At 37.6% G+C, this 24,466-nt stretch overlaps 1 protein-coding gene across 1 annotated transcript in view; it reads left to right on the forward strand.

Moving 5' to 3' along the window:
* pag1 (phosphoprotein membrane anchor with glycosphingolipid microdomains 1) overlaps positions 1 to 24,466 on the forward strand; it is a 57,538-nt gene that overhangs the window by 28,337 nt on the left and 4,735 nt on the right. The window contains exons 2-6 of the mRNA XM_077196282.1: positions 12,986 to 13,017; positions 14,687 to 14,908; positions 16,888 to 16,936; positions 20,305 to 20,401; positions 22,407 to 22,936. Of these exons, the coding sequence (XP_077052397.1) occupies positions 14,742 to 14,908; positions 16,888 to 16,936; positions 20,305 to 20,401; positions 22,407 to 22,936 (843 nt within the window). The 5' untranslated portion in view covers positions 12,986 to 13,017; positions 14,687 to 14,741. The remainder of the gene's footprint in view (positions 1 to 12,985; positions 13,018 to 14,686; positions 14,909 to 16,887; positions 16,937 to 20,304; positions 20,402 to 22,406; positions 22,937 to 24,466) is intronic.

The following is a 24,466-nucleotide window of genomic DNA, read 5'->3' on the forward strand; positions in this document are numbered from 1 at the left end:
TTAGCTACATGCACATCTTTTGTTTGAATGAAATCATTCCGATTGATGAATCCGAACATGCTTTTTTCTTGAACGCTAAATAAAGTGATCGGGTTGATGTTTATATGTCACAAGCTTCAAATCGGAATTGAGCTAATGACATGTGGCACACTCCACGAATATGTTCATCTTGTCGAAATGACTGTAATTAATAGATGGCAACTCTACTGAGATTCTACTGAGAGCTGTTCACATCCTTGCATTCTTTGTTTCTATGGCAATGAGGAAGTGCAGCTTTATTATTGATGACTGCAAAACACTTTTAAAAACTATAAATTCACCTTGATGCTATTGCTAAAATATAAGAACAGACTGTTAAAAAAATTACACTTTGTAGCACCAGAAACGACTGGTAAACCCTCCCCTTCAGACAGTCATGCTTTCTGCTATAATCGACTGCTTTCAAATCTGTGGTGTTGACTACAGCCAACTAAGCTCCAAGTGTAAAACACATCTGCAGATACAGCTTCACAGGTTGATAATGTATTCTCCTGCTCAGACTGAGCTCTGTTGGCCAGGCAGTCGCTTTAATTGGTTCATTTCTATTCTGTTAGCATTAGCAGACATCTCAATCGACTCCGAATCACTCCGTATTATGGATTCAAACCCTTTTTTGGGAAAAAATTACTATATGTGTTAATCAAAATGAAAAATTTAATGGAGCTAATTACATGATATGCTAATTAATCAGTATTTGCTGAGGAAATCCCCTTAACCCTTTCACACGTACGATCACACCGGTGTGATCAGTCTTGGCTGGTCCCTGGAGCGTACGATCACACCAGTGAAAACACATCCACTTGCACATATTTGACAATCGGAATATCAGTGTTTCATGCTATAGCTAATACATTTGTGAATATTTTTAATATAAAATGACATAAAAGCAGATCATCATTCATTTAGCGCTGTGTTGTGGTTGCGCTGTGTCACGTGACAAGCAATGACGTGTCACAATGGAAACATTAAAGTGTCAAGTTCTAAATAACGGTCGCCTTGAAAAACTCACACTGGGGGGTCAGTTAGAATATTTTAAACTTACGTGTGAAAGGGTTAATGAAAATAGTTATAATACATTGTATTGTTGTGGTAGACCAGAAGAGGGCCCTCAGAAAAAAGTTCTATATAGAATCTTTAAAGGGACATTGTGTAGGAATTTCTCCCATCTAGCAGTGAAATTGTATTTTGCATTTTGCATTGCTTTTTCAAATGCGTGTTGCATCTACGGTACCTGTTATGTACCAAAAAGCTATGACAGGATGTCTTCTAATAGCACTTTCGTCGAGTTTTCTTTCGGGTGAATAAGGTTGTTATTTCAAACAAACTGCAACTTGACACAATCAACAAACGAATGTTACAGTATGAATAATAACAGTGCAATGCAGCCTTTTAAACTTGCCGGGGCAGTGACAAGCGCCTCTCACTGCTCTGCTCCTCCGTTTCTGTGCTTTTAGATACAAACGAATCTGCTAGCTCTGAACGAAAACGTGTTGTGGAAACGCGTTGGCCTAGTACTTTTTGACCCTCTCTGCTATTATAGTTTTTCAAGATTGCGGAGCAACATGGAAGCCTCCGTGGACCTACCCGTCACATGTGTATAAAGATAATAAATTCTTCGTTTATGAGGATCAGTCTGATAATTGGCAGAGATATTTGTACACCATTGAGGACATATTTATGAATAAAAATATTGATTTTAGATAATAAAATACCTAAAAAACTACACATAGTCCCTTTAAGGCGCTTCATATAGAACCTTAGGGGTTCCGATCATGGAATCATCTTATGGATTTAATTTAAATACATTTTGTTTTAATTCATTTTTTATTTGGATTCAATTTCCTGTATTAAACAGCCTGTAAACATACTTTATCACTATATTTTTTTTTAAATAACCCATTAAACAGGTATTATGCAATCATTTAAGACATTTCTGCTTGTATAGAACCTTTTTGGCCTAGGGTTCTATATTGAAACCCAGTGAACCTTTTTTACCTTTTTGAGTGCACAGTTCCTAAAAAAAAAAAAAATTCTGTCATAATTTATTTTTCATGCCATTCCAGACCTTTCATTCTTCTGCAGAACACAAACACTATATAATGTTTAGATCCCCGCCCCGCCCCCCCAATAGTTTTGTCCATACAATGAAAGTTAATGGGGTACAAAAACAACAAAGACAAAAACAAAGTCATTCAGGTTTGTAACAATATGAGTAAATGATGATAGAGTTTAAATCTTTTGGTTAATTGTACTAAATTAATGTGTTATGATGACAGCCATACAAATAACACTTACTAAATACAAACTACAATTTCTTAAATCAGATGTTACGAAAAAAAATAGCATGTTTGATAAAGTCTTGTATATTGCATATACAGTATGATACCAACCAGGCTATGTTGGTGCATTTCCACCATTATAACCTTCATTGTCATTCAAATGACCCTTCATTTCACGCTGAGGTTGTACAGCTTCCATATTTCCCATCTTTAAAGGCTGATATTGCTTGATGACACATATTGTGTAAGCAGAGAATGTGATGAGATATAGAGAGAAAGAGACATCCTAACAAAAGCAATATGGATTCATACCCTGTGGTGGCTCTGCTGATAAATGGTGTGTTGGAAAGGTCAGTGTAATCGCCAGGAGAGCTATGTGCTAAACCTCCCGTCTACACACACACACACACATACATACACACACACAAACACGCAACAGACACACACTTGTTTGACCAGCACCCCCACTCCATGTGTACTAAATCAAATAAATCAGACGGAGGAGGGGTGATAGTGTTATGAGGAGCTTCCCATCCCCTACCTTCAAATAAATCACATGGAGGTGCAGCCCAATTCTGCAGACACCCGCTCTCCTCGCATTTCAACCACAAGGAAGGGTAGAGGGGCGAAAGCATTTTTTCAGTTACTTTGATGACTTGATGGTCAAATATTATTCATTATGAATCCTTGGTATGAAAAAATTTTGAACCTTTGATTTTAAGGACCTCCAAATAGGCCTACAACAATTTGTTGGCCTATTTAGTGTTGTAATAGTATAATGATATTATGAAGACAAATAATTTGTCTTTTTTATTTTAAATATTAATATGCTATCTGGAAAATATTTACTTTCTATTAAGTTAACATTTTCTTTTAAGCTAATAGTGGATTTCCCCCCAAAAAATATTATTATTATTTATTTTCAGTTCAAGTCAAAGGTCGAATATAGTGTCATACATCTAGTTAGCTCTGAATTACAGTGCCAAGAAAACCAACTCCCTAAAAAGATAAACAAGCATTTAGAACATGTGCATGTTGCAAGATTTAAGAGATAAACACTTATTTTAGAGTAAAGGTTTAAGAAAGGTGTACACACACACACACACACACACACACACACACACACACACACACACACACACACACACACACACACACACACACACACACACACACACACACACATACTGTATGTGTGTATATATATATATATACACACACCATGTATACGTGTGTGTGTATATATATATATATATATATATATATACACACACCATGTATACGTGTGTGTGTGTATATATATATATATATATATATATATATATATACAGTATCGATGTATATACTATTCAATGTATCTTTAGAATAATTGATCACTGAAAGAATTGTTATTAATTGTAAGCTACTCCTATAAGGGTAAGTTGTTGGACAGTTTCACATCTCACTTTCAACATGAAATTAGACAAGTCATCAGTTGTGGTGAATAAGTGCATGTTAAAAGGATGGGGTGGGGTTTCATTTAGGCGTTTTCATATAGCTTTTAATAAACCCATTTGCCGTTGCTGAACTTAAGAGCCCTTATTAAGAAATATGATACTCCCATGTCATGTGTCCAGTGCATTCCTTATTTCCTGCATTAAAAGCTCATTGCAAGAGCTTCTCTGAAAGGCTGAGATGTGTATAAACTGGACTGGTGATTGGGCGTGGTTGCGCTCGGTTCAGAGTTTTTAATATGTGACTAATATGATGATGATGGGATATTCACAGGGAGGAAGCTCTGATGCTCTGTATTGTGATTAATCCCTTGAAAGGTGGTACACTTGTACCTTCCCTGCAGACCAGACGGAGAGCAGGGCAGGAGTTATTCTCATACTGTGTGCTAATCCCTTTATCTGCACAGTGATGCCTCTCACCGAAGCTCCAGTGTCAGGCAGCAAAGTTATCGGCATCTCTATCAATCAAAGTTATATGGGTTCTCATTGAGAGGCATGTTCAGCCTGTTAATCTAATTCTAATGTCTCACCAAGACAACCCTTTCTCCTCCTCCCTCTTCTCTCTCTTTCTCTGTCTATTTCAATTTAGTGTGCTTTATTGGCATGAAAAAAAATTATTTGTATAGTTTTAGAAAATACAATTAAAAATAACATTTTAGAAATTATTTTCAAATATTTATTGTAAAAGTTGAACTTGAAAAGAAGTTGAAAAATAAGACCAAATCGGACAATATTCGTATAATATTTGCATAATAGAGACAGATCACTCTGTCTCTTCAAATTTGTTGCTCGCAACATCAGGATTCAATTCTTATGGAGAACATGTATACCAATATACTGTAAGTCGCTTTGGATCAGTTGTACCCCTCACAAAATTGAAGACCCCCTGTTTAATGCTGTTTATATGTCTATGTGGTGTTTTTAATGTGCTTTAAGACAAACCATGTGCAAATTCATCAATGCTGTGTATTTTCCTCTTAAAACTGCAGTGAACCAAAGACAGTCTTAAAAACGCGGTTTGAAATCGCCGTTGTTCTCGGTCACAAAAATGTTGTAACCAATCCCGTCAACGTGTGGGCAGGCTTTAGCATATCTTTAACTATGCTCTGAAGCAGGGGAGCCTCAAGAGAAGTCAGGCCATCCTGGTATGATTTTCATTTCTGGTATGAAAATTGTGTACATTTAGCAATATAGTATATTACAATGTTATGATGAACTATGTGTCTTTCTCTACTGACTAAGTTGTTCAAAGCTTTTTTTAAGGATATTGATTGAAGGCAGACTGATATGGTGAACGGGAACATGGTTTGTGTAACATTAGCAACACATTATTAGCTATTTGCTTAACGTAGTCAAACAAACAGCTAATCATATTAAATACTGTTATGTGTCTGACGTTGTAGAGAGCGATACATTGAACCCATTACCATTCTTACATCGACTTGTAGACGACCCTGTATAATTCACTCTTCCACTTTTTATGAATCAGTTTCTGGTTCAAACATATACTGTATGGCTGAATTAAACCAGTATTTTCACTTGACATTGTGCAGTGTTTACTACAGTAAAGTTGAGCAACGGTTATCAGGTAGTAGCTAGTAAATGAATATTTTGTAAATCTTGCTTTGATAAAGTGGTAGTTTGGCAGACATTTTGCAGGCATGTTTACTTGAAGTCTCACTACAAGTGTGGGGAAATACACTTGACTGAGTTCTGACAGTCAAACACACATTTACAGTAGGGTGGGCCTCTTTTTGGCTGCCGTTGTCAACACAGTTCAGTGGTTCTGATCTGGTCTAAATGTGTTAAGGAATGAGATAAAGGTCAAGAATAATCTGGGAGACTCCCTGTAACATGTCACTGTTCATCTGTCAGCGCAGAATGTGCTTAGCATTTTAAAATGATGCAGTCTCTCTGCCAAATCTTTGCATCTATCCACAGCACAGTGATCATTTTCTTGCTCAGCTTGATTAGCACCTGAGCATTATCTCCACCACAATGGCAGGGAAATTTGATTTCTCTTTGTTTGCGCTGAATACAGAGAAGATGAATTCAATAAGAATGAATTGCGCCCACTGATAGCGTCATTTATTTGCTCATGCTTTAGTGTCCAGTTCACTAAAGGAATTTGCAAATCGGGTAACGTGCAAACAAGCCTACAAAATCTGTACTGAACTCAATTTGTACGGACAGTTTGTGCAAAAATAGGACAATTTGCCCTAGAGTGCTTTGCTTTCAGCTGATTTCTCTCTCTCTCCTCTAAATAAGCAGTGTCAAATTCATTTACTTGAACTGGCACAGCCTACTTTTTTTCTCCAGTGTTTACTAAAGTGTGAGAGAGAAAGCGGAAAAGTGAGTGGAATAGGTTTACACAATCTGATTTGGACCGACAGACAAGTGAACCAAGGCTTTGCTCGTTTAATTTGTTCAAAAGAGGGGATACTGGGAAAAGAGGCTAGATCAGAGAGGAAAACAGAAAAAGAAAAGGGAGTCTGTACCTATTGGTCAAATACCCAATACCAAATCCCAAATACGTGATCACATGCACCCCTCACCCACCCTCACAAATACCTTGCCATCCTTTGCTGCATTTTTAACCACTTTCAGGTGGTTAAAACACTGTTTTTATTAGGTTTAGTCTTTTTTTTGCTGTGGTTGAACTTAAGGGTGTTTTGTGTTTAAATAATCTTCACAACTTCTAGTGGAACATTAACACTTAGTCTAAGTTGTTCATTACAAAATAAACGTCATGCCTGGTTTAATAGTTATACAGTTTAGCATTTAATTCTATTTAAAAAGATTCATAGGTTAATGTTAATCTAGGTAATGCATCTTGTTTTTCTTGCTTTAGCTTGTGCACTATTGCTTACACTTGACACTTGGCAATGTGTACTGTAAATATTGTGGCTCTTATGATAAATTGGCAACATCGTTCCTCATTTGTATTGTGCTAAACCCTTGTGTAAAAGAAGTATATTTAATTTGATTGAATGCACACTTGTAGTGTGATTTAAAATGTAAGTAATTTAATAAGCTGTACTTGTATATAATATGTAGCCTATATATTATGTAGCTAATATAATATTAATGAGATAAAAGGTCACTTAAGACTACTTAAGTCTACTTGTCTAACATCCCAAAAATGTACCAAACTGTAATGGGCAACATCGTGTCTATGACGAGAAAAAAACAGGTATGCTTGAGCATTCTGTCCTTTTTAGGCTCGCATCTTGTGACATCATGTCCTGTTTTTTTTTTTTTTACATGTCTTTGGTTTGTGTTGGGTTCATATTTCATCTGATCTGCAGAGTTTGTTTGGAAGCAGACCGAGACCCATCTTTTCAGTGGTTTCGATCCGCTTGTTTGGTTCGCACCAGGGTTCGGATGGTAGCGTTTACACTTATTCAAATGAACCGCACTAACAGAGCAATCACACCAGGGTTCGTTTTAATTGAACTAAACATGCCAAGTGTGAACCAAGCGATAACCTTCCAATCTCTCTCTTGAATCCAACACGGAAGTGACTTAAACTGTCAATAAAGAGTCAATCCCATAGAACCCCCTTGTTAAAATGCCCAACTTTACAGCGGAAAATAATATGTTTTCAGCCTGGTACAAAAAGTGGTTTTGGTCTATATTGCTAATTTTGTCCTTCATGACAACTGTTAGGGGGGGTGAATGTTTTTATAACTCATCCGTTATATTAAGCCTTAAAGTTCTGCATAATTAAGGGCGTGGCAACTTGAGTGACAGGTGGATTGCCGCTGCTGTAACTACTAGCTGTTTGTCAGCTATCTGTTAGCCGTCACGTCACCTAAGCTAATCCCGCCTCTTTGCCCATTTCGATTTTCCAGGAGTGACACGCTGCCAAAATGGCGACGGCCAGTTCCGCCCACTTTGGGCTTCAAAAATGCTCATCAGAAACCTAGGGGTGACGTTACGGACACTGCGTCCATGTTTTTTTACAGTCTATAGTGTGAACACACCCTAAATGTATTTTTCTATTTTGGTCCTAACCAAGAGACCCAAACTACAAGTGTGAACACACCCTTAAACCAGTTAAAACCAACAAACCTGCCAATGATGCATCTCTGTATGTGGTTACTGAGTTTAGATTTGAGGGAGGTCAAAGCAGGCTCATGGTACGTGCAGTAGGAAATGACAGTGTCTCTGGAGACGGGCTTTAATGGTACATCAGTCTTTCTGTGGGAGAACAGAGAGGCACAGCTGTTGCATACACACTCCAACACACTGCACGGGAAGCTGAAACTGTGGTTTCATAACTCATTGGCTTTTCGAGAGGAACGTGTCCTCTTTAAACATCTGTCACATTTCAGAGAAGGACGACAATCCAAACACACACTTTTAACCTATCTGTGAAATGTAATAGTGTTCAGCAAACAGTCACTTCCTCTGATCTGTGTTTTATAGTCTATCTGTGGTGATGGAGCAATTCTAGGCCGTCTGACCTTCGCGCAGATTGTTATTAGCCAGGTCATTAGTACATGCCATTGTAAGTTCTCTTTATATGCAGACCATCAGGGTATCGATTTCCATGCCAGCTGATTAACCCATGGGATGAGTGTGGTTGCCATAGAGACACAATGTCCGTTGATCAAATGTGGACATTTTAATTGGAAGGGCCCTCTGGCTCGCGCTCAACTACGAGCTCGCTGATTGGATAGTCGGTTGCTGTAAGGCACAGATGACAAACCATTGACCCAAGGAAATTGCTTCCTGTTCATCTGCCCCTAAGACTGGTCTTAATGAAACCTTACACAGTTCATTAGCTGTCTGTAAAGGGTATTATTTCATCATCCTTGACTCATAGGAATATGTGAATACAGTGAGGACCAGATTTATTCTTCAAAACAGCCTGTCCTCTTCGCTCATCCCTCTGTTTTTACCCAGAGACGTGGCCTTGTTGCATCCAGACTCAAGATGGCCAGTGTTCTCTCCTTCTCTCACTGTGAATTGGCCTCAGTCTGGTGATGAGGAGGGGGTTGGGCGAACAACTGTGTCCTGACTGTTGTCATATTAGTCATTTTGTGAAACTGAGGATGTTGCAGTATTGTTGCACATAAGCTGCAGTGTTGCGTATAAAAAAGAGCTGTGTTGGGTCTTAAAGGGTTAGCTAAGCCAAAATGTAACATAGTGTGATCATTTACTAACCCCTCATGCCATTCCAGACCTGTTTTATTTTTTATTTAAATTTTCTGTTCAGTTATAACGAATAGGTGACCGGAGCTTTCAAGCTTCAAAAAGGATACAAAAGTAGTCTAAAATACCGTTCAAAAGATTGGGGTCAAAATGCTCATAAAGATTGCATTTATTTGATAAAAAATACAATTGATATATTTTAAAATGTCATTTAAATTATGTTTTAAAGTAACACAATGTAGTTTTTTGCTCTCGGGGTCCCCCTACAGTTGTGAAACAGTATTGTCTTCTACTGCGGTCGTAAAATCTGTCATGGTTACACCAGGGGATACACGTGCATTTGTTGACAAGCCGATACCGTCTTGAGTTCTCGCGAGTTCTCACGTCTTGGGCAGACTGCCAGCGTTGTGTGTGAAATGTCTTCATCCCAGGTACATATATTTCAGCATGTCATATGAATATCATTTCATGGGTTTTATTTTTTTTCAAATGCCAAAACATCGCGTAGCTCACGTTTACAAGCCAGTGTCATTATAGTAGCCTATTGTCTACTGTTTTACATAATGGATATGATAATTCAATTCAATGTTTGTGTGGTAGGTAATAGCCATATATCGTCAAGATTATAATACCAAGCTACCGTAGATGAATCTGTAAATTTGAAAAATCGATTTGCATTATAGCCTGAGGCAAGACACTTTCACCAGAAAAAGAAATAAACAAACATGATTATCATGAAGATAAATGGAGGACCAGATAGATTCCGTAACATGGCCAGGCAGACAACAAATTCGAAAAAATAGAGATAGTATGCGAGCAATATATTTACTAGTCCAACAGCATGACGGCCAGGTCAGCATCGGTCGGGCACCCCTCCTTCTCCTCCAGCTCACGCCAGCGAACGAACTCTGGACCTGAATATTGATCCTCGTCCGGCCTTTTATTTTGTCACTCTCCCTTTTTCTCTTTCTAGTCTCCTCCGACAAAACCTTTGCCTTCTTCGTTTTAGTTGCTGCTTCGTCCATGACAACAACATACAGACGGCAAACAAACGCTAGTTGGGCTCTCACGTCAGAGTCTGAGGAAGTGGGGAAGTGAGGTATGCCGTAAAGCAGTCGAATTTTGTAGTTCTTTTTGCGCTCAGGTTACTACCTGAATCCCGAAGTTACGTAGTGCCAGTAAAAGCGGTACGGACACTGTCAGGCTATGACAGACGTGTCATTCAACCTATTGTAAGTCGATGTACCATCTCAAGGGTCTTGGAAATATATTATGAAGGTTCAAAAACTACATAGTGTTGCTTTAAATTACATTTATTGAATAGAAACAGTGTTTATTTGGAATATAAATCTTTTGTACCATATATGTCTTTACTGTCACTTTTGAGCAATTTAATGCGTCCTTGCTGAATAAAAGTGTTAATCTCAATGCATTCTTATTAAATAAAAGCGTTAATCATTGAGACTCGATTTGTGAACTGGATCATGCAATTCGTTGAAAAGATTTTATTCAAAAGAACTTGCGACTACTTTCATAAATTCATGATCTTGGGCAAATGTCAAGATTTTCAGTGAACAGTGCTGTTCCTTACGTAAAGCTATCGCATGACTTCAGATGAAAAACTTGGAATGTATTTCACGTTTTGGAGCATTTTGACAACTTCATTCCTCATTCACCTTTATTATATTGAAATAAAGGCTAGAATATAAAACAATTCACCTTATGTGTTCCAAAAAAAGCCATATGGGTCTGGAACGACATAAAGGTGAGTAAAGATGACACAATTCTTGATTTTGTATGAACTCTTCTTCCTTTAAATCACTTAAAAGTGCCCTGAAGCAGACTGAGCTTCCTGTCACAACGAATGCAATGTAACGACAGATGACATGCACCCCCGTGTCCAGCAGAGAGCCAGAATGCAACATATGTCGAATGTATCATTCTCCTCTAACATGGCCAGAGAGAAGCTGTGAAACCGTTGGTGCTTTATAAGCTAATAGCCTCTTGATCAACACCTATGGAAACTGTATTATTCCCACCACCTCCTGCTGCAAATATTTCGTCATTTTAGGCTACACAGAATGCAGACGATTTCCATTAGGGGTTACAAATGCTGCAATATTCTTTTTTTAGAGCGAGCTCCTTCCTCTGCTGGAGATGAGTTATTATCAAAGCTTCTGTCAGCAGAAAAACTTATAATAACAGAGCACCCACAAAATTCCTTATTGCATTACTCCTGCTCCAGTACAATTATTTATTCAAGAGCTGCCGCTGGCGTTCGCATGAGAATCTTTTACCGGATGCGTTCTCAGCAGCAATCCAGCTGTGCTTTTACACAAAATCCAGCCCTCTCTGTGACCCCTGGGGAGGAAAGTCTTTGCCGTATGGTTGTCTGTAACTATAAAGTAACTATATCTGAAGGCAGGGACAGTATGGTATTTGTCACACTTTTTTTCCTATTCTGACCCTTGGCGGCCAGATACTGCGTATTTATGGTCACAGATACACGGGATCTTATTTGATGATAATAAAGGCTCTAGAAAGAGGTAGTTCTTAAACATGATCTGGATCTTAAAGATACTTATTCCACCAATTCTTAAGTCTTAGACCACAGTTGCTCACCTCTATCTGGGACTACAGCCTTTCTAAACACATTCCCCCATTAAATGGCTTTTCCAGTACCTTATTTTAAATGGCATGAAACACACAATCCTAACATTGCATGCAAAGAACTTTTCAGTCTAACATTTCAGTGAGAATGGGCCCCGTGTTTCATAAGCTATAGTTGTTTATTACTGGTGCTTGATTTTGGTATTTTATTTAGAGGGTTATATATTTGAATGATCGATGATGGACAATGAAATGGGAACCAAAATACCATAGACAAATATTGTTAAGACTTTGGGATGGGTACTTTGGACTTGGGCTTGTAAGCAACAACCAAAAAGCAGCACAAAAATGACTTTTAAAATCTGAACAGATTTGAAAATACTAGGCATCATTCACTTGCCGAGTTTTTAAAGATACAGTGGAAAAACCGGGCATCATACACTAAATGACTGAGGATCACACATTAACAGATTTTCAAGTCATTACAACAGAACAAACTCATGTCTTGTTGCTTTTAGACTGTGTTCTATAATCGGCTCAAAATACCAAACATGATTGATAATCCTCCGACTGGATGGAATCAAACTTTGAAGCTAAAAACCATCATACGCATCACTATTTTCTGTGAAATCCGCTACTTTCGCCAAACTAGTGTTATGACTGTATATCAGGGGGAAATCTGGGCAACAGTCATGTAGTGCATTCCAGCCTTTACGACCACATAACATGCTAAAAACCACTCAGAACACTTTAGCAAGTGCATAGCAACATTAAGACAATCACAGTACTGTGGCAGTAGCAAAATCTTGTTTTATGGTTTCCATGTATCTTCATCTCAATGTTATACTCCCTGATATGGCATTAAATAGATTCATTAGAGCATATTATTGCAAACTATCTTCAGATCATGGTTGCTATAGTTACACTGGAGCGTGTTTATGAGGATCAAGAAAAGGTTCTTGGTGCATGTTCTTCATGTTCTCGCATGCATTTAAGCCGATGTGTGATATGTGCTCATGCTGTGAGACTCTTCGTACTCATGCTGTGAGACTCATAAGTGCTCAATGATCCATATACTTCAATAGACCCTTATTGCAGAATTTATCATTGCATACAAGAGTGACTTCGTCTTGCTATTTTTTTGTTCCATAATAAGATGCTTTATGTAGCAGATTGTGATTTATGGTCAGTCATTTCTAAGTTTGACTATGAGTATCTGATCATTCAGGATTTCACACGTAAAGATGTTCTGCACAATGTGTTCCCTAGTGAAAACAAACCTATACCAAAATGTATTTAAAAATATATATTAGTATTTATTTTTCACTAGGGTCTTCTGGTAATACAGTATATGCAAAGATCCCTTCCTGAATCTATTCGTCTTTTCTCTCTGTTTCCCTGCAGGCAACAATCACTGGAGCCAAACAAATATTCAGGTAGGACCCGTTTGCCTTTTTTTTTTTGGTAGTGAGAACTGTGCAAGGCTTGGTTTTTAATGTGATCATGTTTTTACAGCTTTTGGGGAAATGTTTTTTTTTTCTTCTCCAAATGTATTTTACGTATGCGAGGTTTTTGTGGTAATTTTATTTTAAAAAGATGTTACGAATGTTGTCTTCGGATATCCTCTTTTTTTGAGGATACAGCACAGACACACACAGAAGGCCTAGAGCAAGTATTGATTATTTCTTAAATAAATAAGAGAAAATTCATTATAAAACAATCAAATAATAAATAACATTTATTATTATTAATTTTATTATCACCACCAGGGATAAAGATCAAGGTTTCCCAAGCTGAGGTTCGCAGTATGTGAGTTGATGAAAAGCTTATAATTAATTAAATTAAATAAAAAAGTAAAATTAAAATAAATAGAAGCTCAATTTAAATAAACACAATTACAATTAAAAACACTTACTAAAAAGATTAAATATTTTAGTTGTTTACCTGAATGCAATGTGGCAATTAGCTAGCATCAGAGAACCATGAACATGGTCATGTGTTGTTATATTATTTAAATTTGAATATGTTATAGGTCATTTTTTTTAAATTATTATTATATTTCATTCAAATGAAACCTACACTACTGAAACTAATGCTCAGGAGATGTTGTGCACTGTTTAACAGTCATTATTTTCGAATTAGTTTAAGAATCAGTTACAATGTAAATGCCTACGCTTCAGTCACATTTGCATATTTTCTCGAGTTGCACAATTGGCTTTTTCATCTCATACAAACCTACAGTACTTTTTCTGGTATGCATTAACTATTCATTTTACGAGTAGGATGATTGTATTAGCGTTTTGTTTTTGAAAGTCAAAAGACTGAATAATTCCAACATTAAAAACTTTGCATCTGTTCAGAATGAATGCCAACTTTATGCTCTTCGTGAATATGGGTGGCTTTCCATTCTTCTGTTTCTAATCGGAGAGGTTGAGCGAGTGGAGAGGAAAGACTCACCCCTCGGAGAACCAGCTGAGCTGTCCATCTCCTCTCACACAAAAGATCAGAAACGCTGCCCGGGCCTCAGTGTCCGCTGGGATGCCAGCCATTTGATTGTTATCTGTCTATTCAGCTTGTGGAGGTGGGGCCCACCATCACACATCATCCTGGACCAGGGCTCTGTTTAATCTGGCTTGGCTTTTTGGACTACTGTCAAATAAAACTAGCCTTCATGTATAGGTTACTAAGTGAAAAATCCAAGAGGCGTTTGTTCTGGAGGAGCCGAGTTCACTGCAGTACCACATGACAGGATTGTGCATCTGCACTAGTCTGCCCCCTTGTGGATGTTGATTTGCAAAGCTCATGTAGACAAAGAGTTCTACCTCAGTGAGGGATGATGGCAAGTTTCTTCCATGACGTCATTTGAATCTGCGATTATCTATCAAGTTATTTCACTTATTTCACTTACATATATCAACCATCTTACTCAGGATCCGGAGCAAAAATGTTTCTGATTTATAATCAGGTTTCAGATTTTCTTATTAAGCTGATTTGGCCTGCTGATTCAATCAAGTGCAAAGGTCTTTTGGTAAACCTTGAAACTGTTTTTATTCTTCTCTCCTCCCCCATTCTTTCTCTCTGGCTCTATCCATTTTTTGTGTCCAGCCTCTGCAGTGAGGTGCATTTGGTCGATGAAGGCGACTCATCATTGTGATGTATAATGGCTCCTGCTCTGAGTGCTATGTTGGGGTCAGGGGCCGTGGGGTCAGAGGTCGCGGGGGCTGTGTGGCTGGCTAAAGGGGAGCTGGCACTTGTAGGCACACTCACGGGACTCACGGCTCTCCTGCTGCTCTCTGTCGTCCTGCTGCTGTGTGCGAGCTGCCAGGGGTGAGTAACATTCTTTGAATGTCTTTAAAAAAATGTTTTTTTCATGAATATTGTATTGTTGTTCTGAACCTATAGACCATTTGGGCGCAGATGTCACAGTTACATCCAGGGCCATCGCTAGCAGGTAGAAAGGCGGTGACGTAAACCACAGGGCCCACACAACCTACACAGGGGCCCCGGATACCTCAGCTATGGCCCTGGTTACGTCACTGCAGTTGCACGCACATTGCGGTGGCAGAAAAATTGGGGGAAAACAGGGAGATCCACGGAATAACAGGAAAAAACGACCTGTTGTTCCTTAGGATGTCAGAATCGGAATAAAAAAAAGATGGTCTTCATTTTTACAGAATACCGTTGTCGAAGACGCTCCCTTTAGCATGTTTAACACAAACGTTTATGGTTGCAAGCCATTAAATGAATAGACTGGACTGATGAAACCTGCATTGATTACCCTACTATTAAAGCATGAATTTGTTGTAAACAATAGATCTACGTAATATTCACATGTGCAGTTAATAGGGGGCATAATCTATTACAGTTAAATCATATTTAAACCTATAACATTTTAAATAGATTAAAAAAAATTAAACCTATAACATTTTTATCTCACAATTCTCAATTCGGACTTAATAACTTGCAATTGCGAGTTTATATAGCAATTCTGAGAAAAGAAGTCAGAATTGCAGGATATAAACTTGATATTCTGAGGGGAAAAAGGCAGAATATCGAGTTTAAATCTAACAATTCAGATTTTTCTTGAAATAACCTTTATTTATTATTTTGTTCCATGGCTTCCATAGACTGCTACTGCAGAACTGTAATTTTCTGCCACCAGGTAGGCTCTGCCCACAAAACACCCAAAGGGTCTATAGAACAGGCTGATATATGATACAATTTCGTGATAAATGAGCAAAATCACATGGAATCTGCCCCTTCAGAAAGTTCCAGAGTTCCAAAGAATTGGAATGCCATCAATCACAAAATTCAACACATCTCCTCACCCCTATAATACATATTTTGTCTAATGTAATTATGCTTTCTAATTTTATTTTTTTCAGCTACTAACATGAGAGTCATGCACTCATATCCACTGAACACATTTGAACTAATCTGACCATAAATTCATTCTGGAGGATTCCACTGATTCTGTTCCCCAAATCAGCATGGAAAATGTTAACACAAAGTGTATTTGGACCTGCAAATGAGTTGTGCAAAATTATGCAAATTAACTCTTATTTTACACAATATTTACTGAAAGTTCACTAAATCCTTTGAAAACAAAAGGTGCACTTTGAATACAAACTGTTACTGTTAAAAAGGTAGTAAAATTAGTCATAATTAATTATTAAAAAAAAAAAAAATATATATATATATATATATATATATATATATATATGTATGTATGTATGTATGTATATATGTGTGTGTGTGTGTGTGTGTGTGTGTGTGTTATAATTATTATAATATATACATTATAAAATATTAATAAAAATATTTTTGGATGTTTGGATTTGGATTTTAAGTATTATATCAAAAAAGTAAAATAAAAAAAGGGAAAATAAATAATAATAAAAAATTGTCCTGGCTCATAAAACAGTTTGTCACTAATATTTTGTAGCCCTATATGTCATGGATTTATGTTAAATCCATGCATTTCTTGACAAGATCAGTCTAAACGATGATGATATTATTTATTATTAATAAATATTTTAATATAATAATAAAATATTTTCCTATTAAATATTTTCCTATTTCATTTTAACATAAAACCAGCAGTAAACTCCCAGTGGTGGTTTCCCTTGCAACAGATAAAGCTTAATCCTTGATTCGGTACTATATTAAATGTGATTTTAAATGCTTTGTTGTCTAAAACAAGGCTTAGTTTGCTTGGAATATGATGTTGAAGGATTCAGAGTACATAGCCAAACCTACAGATTTAATCAAAATTTCTCAGTAATGCTCTCCATCTGACTCCACAGGCAGAAAAAAGGGGGGCCGCCAGGAGACCATGAAAACCTGATGAATGGGGTAAGCATGCGCTACCACCATCCTTTTCATCTAAGAGATTTCAGCCTGTGCTGCCTCACTGCGGCTCAAACAGAGCCATACAATGTCCCTGTTTTTAATTTCAAAAGGCGTTTGCAATTACACAGTCCCGAGATTACGTGAACCATCTTTAGAGTGTTTGAGTCATGAGAATGTGTGACCGCTGTGCTTGAGGGCCTGGTAAAGTCGGGAGAACGGAGAGGAGAATGGACGGTCATTGTGAGGCCCTGGTTTTGTGGGAGGAAAGCATGAAGCAGACAGATTAACATTTTTGTTTGACCGCAGGGAGATGAGAAACTTCATGCATGAGTCGCCTTTATCTCTGGCTCTGCTGCGTCTGACTGGGTGTCTTGTGTGAAATTATCATCTGAGGAAAGAGTTCAAGAGTTCAGGAGATGTTTAGCAATCAGAAGATTAGTGCGACCTACTGAGGGCATAACTGACTGCTAAAACACACACACACACACACACACACACACACACACACACACACACACACACACACACACACACACACACACACACACACACACACACACACACACACACACACACACACACACACACACACATAACACATAAACAGCTGTATAGGCAATATCTGTGGGATTGTGGTATGGCTTGTTGACTGACTGAAGGCTTCTGAAGCACACACTTGGATCATGGGGCCACTTCACAGCCAGATGTTGATTTTATGTTTATTATAATGTTCATCAGGTTGTGTTTACCTCAACTTTATCATTAACTGATACATTTGCATGCTGTGCACTAGAGTAACAGAACCATGAAAGCTGTAAAAATGTCAAAACTTTGTGGCCTTTATGCAAATGATTAATGACAGCCATTGGTTATGCACACAGTACAACAGAAACTAGTGTATATCAGGGGTTTGCAACTTTTTTTAGTCATTTTGAATTTCGCAGGTGCAATTAGATGATTTGAAAATTATGTTCTTAACCCTCCTGTTATGTGTATATTTCATCAATGTTTTTGTGTGGGATCAAAACTCCCCCAGGCATCACCGATTGGGTAAAACATTTTGCAGGCTCTGTAAAACTCTGTAGCAAGATGTGCATTTTTATGAATTCTTCTAATAAATGCAATTAGCATATTTTTCAGAGATGCCGAAGTTGCTTTGGGGCTTATTTGACCCAAGCCATTACAGGAGGAATAACAACACATTTTACTACTTAGTAGTCAGTTTAATTGTTGTTGACTCTGACAAGAACTTGAACAAATCATTTGGGCACTGGGTTGTAGTTGTGAAAAAGAGGTGGGCGAACTATAAAACTCAATGGGCATCCTGCCACGCATTGGAAAAGAGATAAACCAACACTTGCAGCAACCAAAGCATGTACTGTAGTCTTTTAGATACTTTGTATGTCAAAAGCTGAGTGCAAACAATTTTACAGCCTCAAACAGAAATTGCAAAAGAAATTACATTTTTGTTTTGTTTTAATCAAGACAGTTAAATAATGTTTTCGTTTTACAAATGTTCCAAGGATTAGAAATGGTAAATATAAACTGCCATTCAAAAGTTTGGGGTCAGTTTTTTTAAAAGATTAATTATTAATTTTACTTAGCAAGGGTAAATTTAATTGATCGAAAGTAACGGCAAAAACTTCTATATCGTTACAAAAGATTTCTGTTTCAAATAAATTATATTCTTTTTAATGATATTGGGGGGGAAAGTATCACAGTTTTCACAAAAATATTAAGGAGCACAATCAGTTGTCACCAGCTTTTCCATCACAGGAATAAATTACACACTCAAAAAAAGATGTATGCATTTCTATTAACAGTAAAATTCCATCAAATTGAATTGAAAAATCCTTAAATATTATTCATATTAAGAATTTTAAATGAGCAAAAAACAAAAACAAAAAAAAAACGGAGCTTAATAAAACATTTTGTATAAATCCTAATGGAACAAGGGAATGGACCATTTCGTATATGTGATTCGTATTCATAAAATTGAATGTATATATATATATATATATATATATATATATATATATATATATGAAAAAAAATTTAAACTTAAGTTTAAGATTCACACAAAATGTTTTATTAAGCTCTAGTTTTTTATTCAAAATTTTGAATTCGTAATATGAATCATATGTAAGGATTGGTGGAATTTTACTGTTAATTGAAATTCGTAAATTTTGAAAAAAGATTTAAAAATGTTTTTTAAAGAGCGTTTTTAAATACAGTATATTCAAATATAAAAGATTATTTTAAATTGTAATAATATTTCACAGTATTACTGTTTTTACTGTATTTTTGATCAGTTACATGCATCCCTGGTGAGCAAAAGAGACCGCTCTAAAGAACAACAAAGTCTTACTGCCCCTTAACCTTTAATCAAACAAATGCCATTGAATTATTTGTAATTAATTTATTTTAAGTTAAATCTGAGCAGTTCATAGTTTAATCTAAACTGTAAAAACTAAATTTTTAATAAACATTGCACCTAGTTCAACATTGAAGTTGAAATGATATTTTACTCTCAAGAGGGGCTACGGGTGGTCAGATATGATCGTCGTCAATAAATAACTTTTTTTTAAAATAAAAAAGTTAACTGCTTTGGAATCAACAAATGGGGTTGTGGCCTCAAGGTTGAGATCCTCTGTATAATATAAAGTGAGTATTAACGATTGTGAAATGCTTAAGCAATTGCCTGACATTATCTCTCAGTTAACACTGTAAACCTCTTTAGTTTTGATGGATATCCGAAGGCTAACCTTTGCATGATAATGTACGTCTTGCCTGTCGATATATTGAGGAAGGCTTCATTTAAATGGCGGTGTCTGTCACAGCCTGACAGGTTAAATGGGGTCTTTGTCTTGCTGTGACGATCTGAGTGGCTCTTAGCTTTAACCTTCTGTATCTGAAGGACTTCATTGCCCTGGCAACAGGCATTTTCAATAGGCTGCCACTAGGTGGTCCCACAGTGCTACTGCATGGTGTTTTTGCTATGGGTTAAAAGAAGAAAACAAAGAGCTCAATCCAAGTGTCTTTGTCTCTTTATAGCAGGGGTTTTCAAATTTTTTGGTCCATGACCCAATTTTACAATTTAAATCCTTGCACCCCTACCAGTTTCACAGAGTTAAGCTATGTACGTTGACGTTTCATACGCGACAAATTACGTTACACAGATATAACACATTTTACATTCAGGCAATAGCATTAGAAATGATTCTGTGACTACAACAAATAATTAAAATCTGAACCCATGTGCATCTGTGACAATCCTGATTTTGCATGCTGTCTGAATAGTGATTGCATCAGTGAATACTGTTTAGTTCACAAGTATTGCATGGTAACATTTATATCCTGTTTTTCTGCAGGTGTCAGAAAAGGAAACATGTAGTCAGTCAATAGAAAGTCAAGGAACTGACTTGGCAGTCAGCAGCTCTCATAATGGGCCTCTTACAAGTGGTACAGGTAACAGCTCTCAATGAACGTCTCACTGACTGTAACCAGGGTTCCTACACATTTTACATTTTGAAATTCCATACTTTTCCAGACTCAAATTTCCAGACCTCCTTCCAAACGATTCTTAGACCATATTTAACGTTTTTCATTGTTTTCTCAAAGTTACCTAAAAAAAGAAGAAACCTAAAAAGCTTTATAACCTGCATATTATGTACCTCTGACGCATGACTTTGATACTGCAAATGTGGTTTGATGTTGCACGATCACCAAATAGCAAAGAACAGTCTGATTTACAGTAGATGATCGTTTGCTTCTTTATCTGTTGCTTGTTTGAGTGGCACACGCACATTCGTTTAGTGAAGTTCAAAAGAGACTTGTTTACGGTAAAGAATTCATTCATTAAGTCAGTCATATTCGACAATAAAACAATCACTAAACCTTTACCATGAAAACACTCTACTTGTAGGGTTGTGTATTGACAACAATTTCACAATTTGATTTAGATTCTCAAGCATGCGATTCAATTCAACACCGATTTCAATCAAGTTCCATTCGACATCGATTAATTGCGCTATGTATCAGGTACAGTGCATGGCAAATTTTGTTTTCCAAAAAGTGGTTTGCCAAAGTTACTAGCCAAAGTTATAGCGTTTTCACCCCCCCAGTAGAAAACTACCATATAGATATTTTAAATATTATCTCATAATTTGGCATCAGATATATTAGGCTGCTGTCACTTTAAGACCTCACGCACGGATCCATTATACTGTTACATTTGCGTTTTCTTTCTCAACTGTTTATGTACACTTACAACATAACTGACTGTGTTTACTCACCAAGACCAGCATTTTGACATTTATTTTGAGTGTATTTGACTGTTTAAGCACAAAGAGCAGCAATAAAGAACTCAATTTAGTACTGAGAGGCGGCTTTATGTGTATTTGGGGTGTGTGAGCATAAAATCTGAGGGAACGAGTTAAAACACGCAATCCCGAGTTAAACGAGTTAAACACGCAATCCCACGCCGAAATTCAAGCTCTGTAACAACAACAATATTCATCTGGAGCAAATGAAGCGAGTAAGTGAGGAAGGCGGGGTTTGTGTGTAACTCCCTGTCAGAGAGAGAGAGAGAGAGAGAGAGAGAGAGAGAGAGAGAGAGAGAGAGAGAGAGAGAGAGAGAGAGAGAGAGAGAGAGAGAGAGAGAGAGAGAAATCTATATTTTTGACAACACTAGATTGCACTTAGTTTATTATTTCAGATTACTTTTTTAAAGACTGCAATTGAAAAATTTATATATATATATATTATATATAAAATTCAACCGGCCAAAGTGGCTAGTAGGAGTGACTGCGTTTCACACCACTGCTGAAATCCACCAGCATTTGGCGGGTTGGCGGATGTTAATGTCAAGCCCTGGTTATAATAACTTTTTAATGGCATAATTATGTTTCTACTCACTTTTTGAAATATAAACATTTAAATAGTGTCCGTCATAAAAAACAGATTTATTTAAACATACATTAAATATTAAATAACATGTTAAGTAAAAACACAATAAAAATGCAATATAGTGCATATATTCAGCAAAATGCTCCTCTCTAGAGTTAATTTTTCTAACTGCCTATCAAGTTTATGGTCATTGAATGGCTTTTCTGAGGTAAATATAACATTACGTGGCATATTATCTACAACAGGGGTGCCCAATCCCATTCCAGGAGATCCTACCTACATAAAGATTTCAGATCCAATCCAACACTTCTGTCTTTAATTATCAAGTTCTCCTGTCTGAAGATCTTAATTAGCTGCTTCAGTTGTGTCTGATCAGGATTAAAGCTGAACTTTGCAGGAAGGTAGATCTCCAGGAACCGGATTGGGCACCCCTGGTTCACAAGCTGTTTTATCCATACTTTTCCAGACCTGGAAATTACTCAAATCAAATTCCATACTTTTCCAAACTGCGTAGGAACCCTGTGTAACAGATATTCACACTCTTTCCCCTTACCTTTTTCCTCAGTACTCACGGACACTATGGACACAAGTCCCCAGCCTTCAGAAGACATGCTGTCCAGCCAATCAGAGATCAGATCCTCTAAGTATCACCAGGATCGTGAATTACCCAGCATTCCACCCACCGATAACCTCAAAGAAGCTGTGGTCAATGCTCAAGTTGCCTCAGGAGAGGGCACATATGAGGTGGTGAAGGACTGTGCCTCCCGTGATGTCAGTGTCGAGGACTGTCTGTACGAGACCGTGAAAGAGCTCAAGGACATTGGCCTACCCAATGGTACACAAAGCCCAGAGGAACCGCCTGCGCCTCTTCTCAACGGCCACTCAAGCCCTGCTACACCAGACCACACCATGCTGCCCAATGGTGTCGAGTACGCCTCCGTCAACCTCAGCAAGAAGAGCCGCTACAGCACTGACCTGGAGGCCAGGCGCTCTGCCACCATTGTGACGTACGCAGATCCTGAGGAAGAAAAACCACCTCCAATACCAAATAAAGTACTGGATGAGAATGACAACCAGCAGATTCCAAATGGACAGGTGAGACTATCAAACTGTTTTTCTTATAAAAGTACCATTGTTGTCCTGTAGAGTTCATTCTAACAAAAAAGTAACAAAAAGTTAAATGCATGCATCCACATTACTGCAATGCATAACGTACCTGCACCTGTTTTGCTTGGCAGAAACTGTACTGGTACTAGATTTACCGTTATTGAAACTGTGTACTACCAATAGTTCAAGAATGTTATCAACCAAGCGGCAACCTTCCGGTCTCTCTCTTGAAGACTAACACGGAAGTGACTTAAACTGCAATTTATCGACTGGCCGCTAGAGACATAGTTCCATACAGTTTTTTTACAGTCTATGGCATCAGTTACTCTCCTGCATTAATCACTTCCTTTAGCTGGAGATTTTCTTTCTCACTCAGGAATGATGCAACCCTTCACACGTATAACATGAGAACAAAGAAGAATATTCTCAGAAACAGACCAAAAAGGACTGCACTGACATTCTCTAGTGCAAGCTTAACTTAGAGACCACAAGAGAACAATAGAGAACAGGGTTTTTCAGTTTAATTACAATCTTTCAGGGTATGTGCTCTGGTTGACGGTGAAATGCGTCCATGCGCCTGTAGCATACAAATGAACCCATCTGTAGAGGCGAGCAGAGAGGCTGCTGTTGTGCCCGCAGTCAATGTCTGCACACGGCGTAAGCATCCACTACATCCACACGCTACTGTCGCCAGTCGAGGACGCTCCGCACCTCTTTTGTTCATCACTCCCTCATGCTCTCTGGCTCTGTCAGTCTCTCTCTTTTGCTCTCTCTCTCTCCTTTTGTTGTTCTCATTTCATGTTTTTTTTTGCCCTGTATTTCTGCTTCCTTTATACTTGCACAATATCAATTGTAAGTCTTTTCCACCAAAAATGGTGCTAGTTGGTGGTTCTCATGAGCTAATGGTGCTCATGCTTGGTCAGTGATCTGGAAAACTCTATGGTCAAAACTGGCCCTCGCTTCCACTGACTTGAGCTGAGCTACATTATTACTTCTTTTGTTTATGTATGCATTATGAGTCTTTGTTTGCAATATTTGAGAACATACTTTAGCATAAAAAATGCTTGGAGTCAGAATTTATAATGAATAAAACTCCAATCAAGCAATCAGTTCTCACATTTGATTTTTGTAAACAAAATAATTTTAGTCAGAATGTCGTATTGAGAAATAAAGTGTCAGATGCAACGTGGCTTATATAGGAACGGGAAGTTCACCAACTGAACCAGTCCTAACAGTGAGCAATCAAGTTTTGCTTTGCATCAGACTTGCCATAAGTGAGTTGTTCCTGATTCGAAATCAGCAGATTGAAGGGGCCAGGGCCAATGCAGAGCCAATTTTTCCCAACCTTTCTGCAGCAGAAATGTGTGTAATGGTTCCAGATTGGCCACTGGATCTGGCACTGGTACTCTGGCAGTGGAAACGGGCTTTAGTGAATCTGTAGATGTCAGATGGTGAGTCACTTACCTGAACCATTTGTGGTAGTGTCCTCTCCAGTACTCAGTAAAATAAGTGGTTTAC

The sequence above is a fragment of the Siphateles boraxobius genome, unplaced genomic scaffold (assembly GCF_051911475.1).
Source record: "Siphateles boraxobius isolate OS27281-9 unplaced genomic scaffold, OSU_SipBor_1 35, whole genome shotgun sequence".
Taxonomy (NCBI): Eukaryota; Metazoa; Chordata; class Actinopteri; order Cypriniformes; family Leuciscidae; genus Siphateles; species Siphateles boraxobius.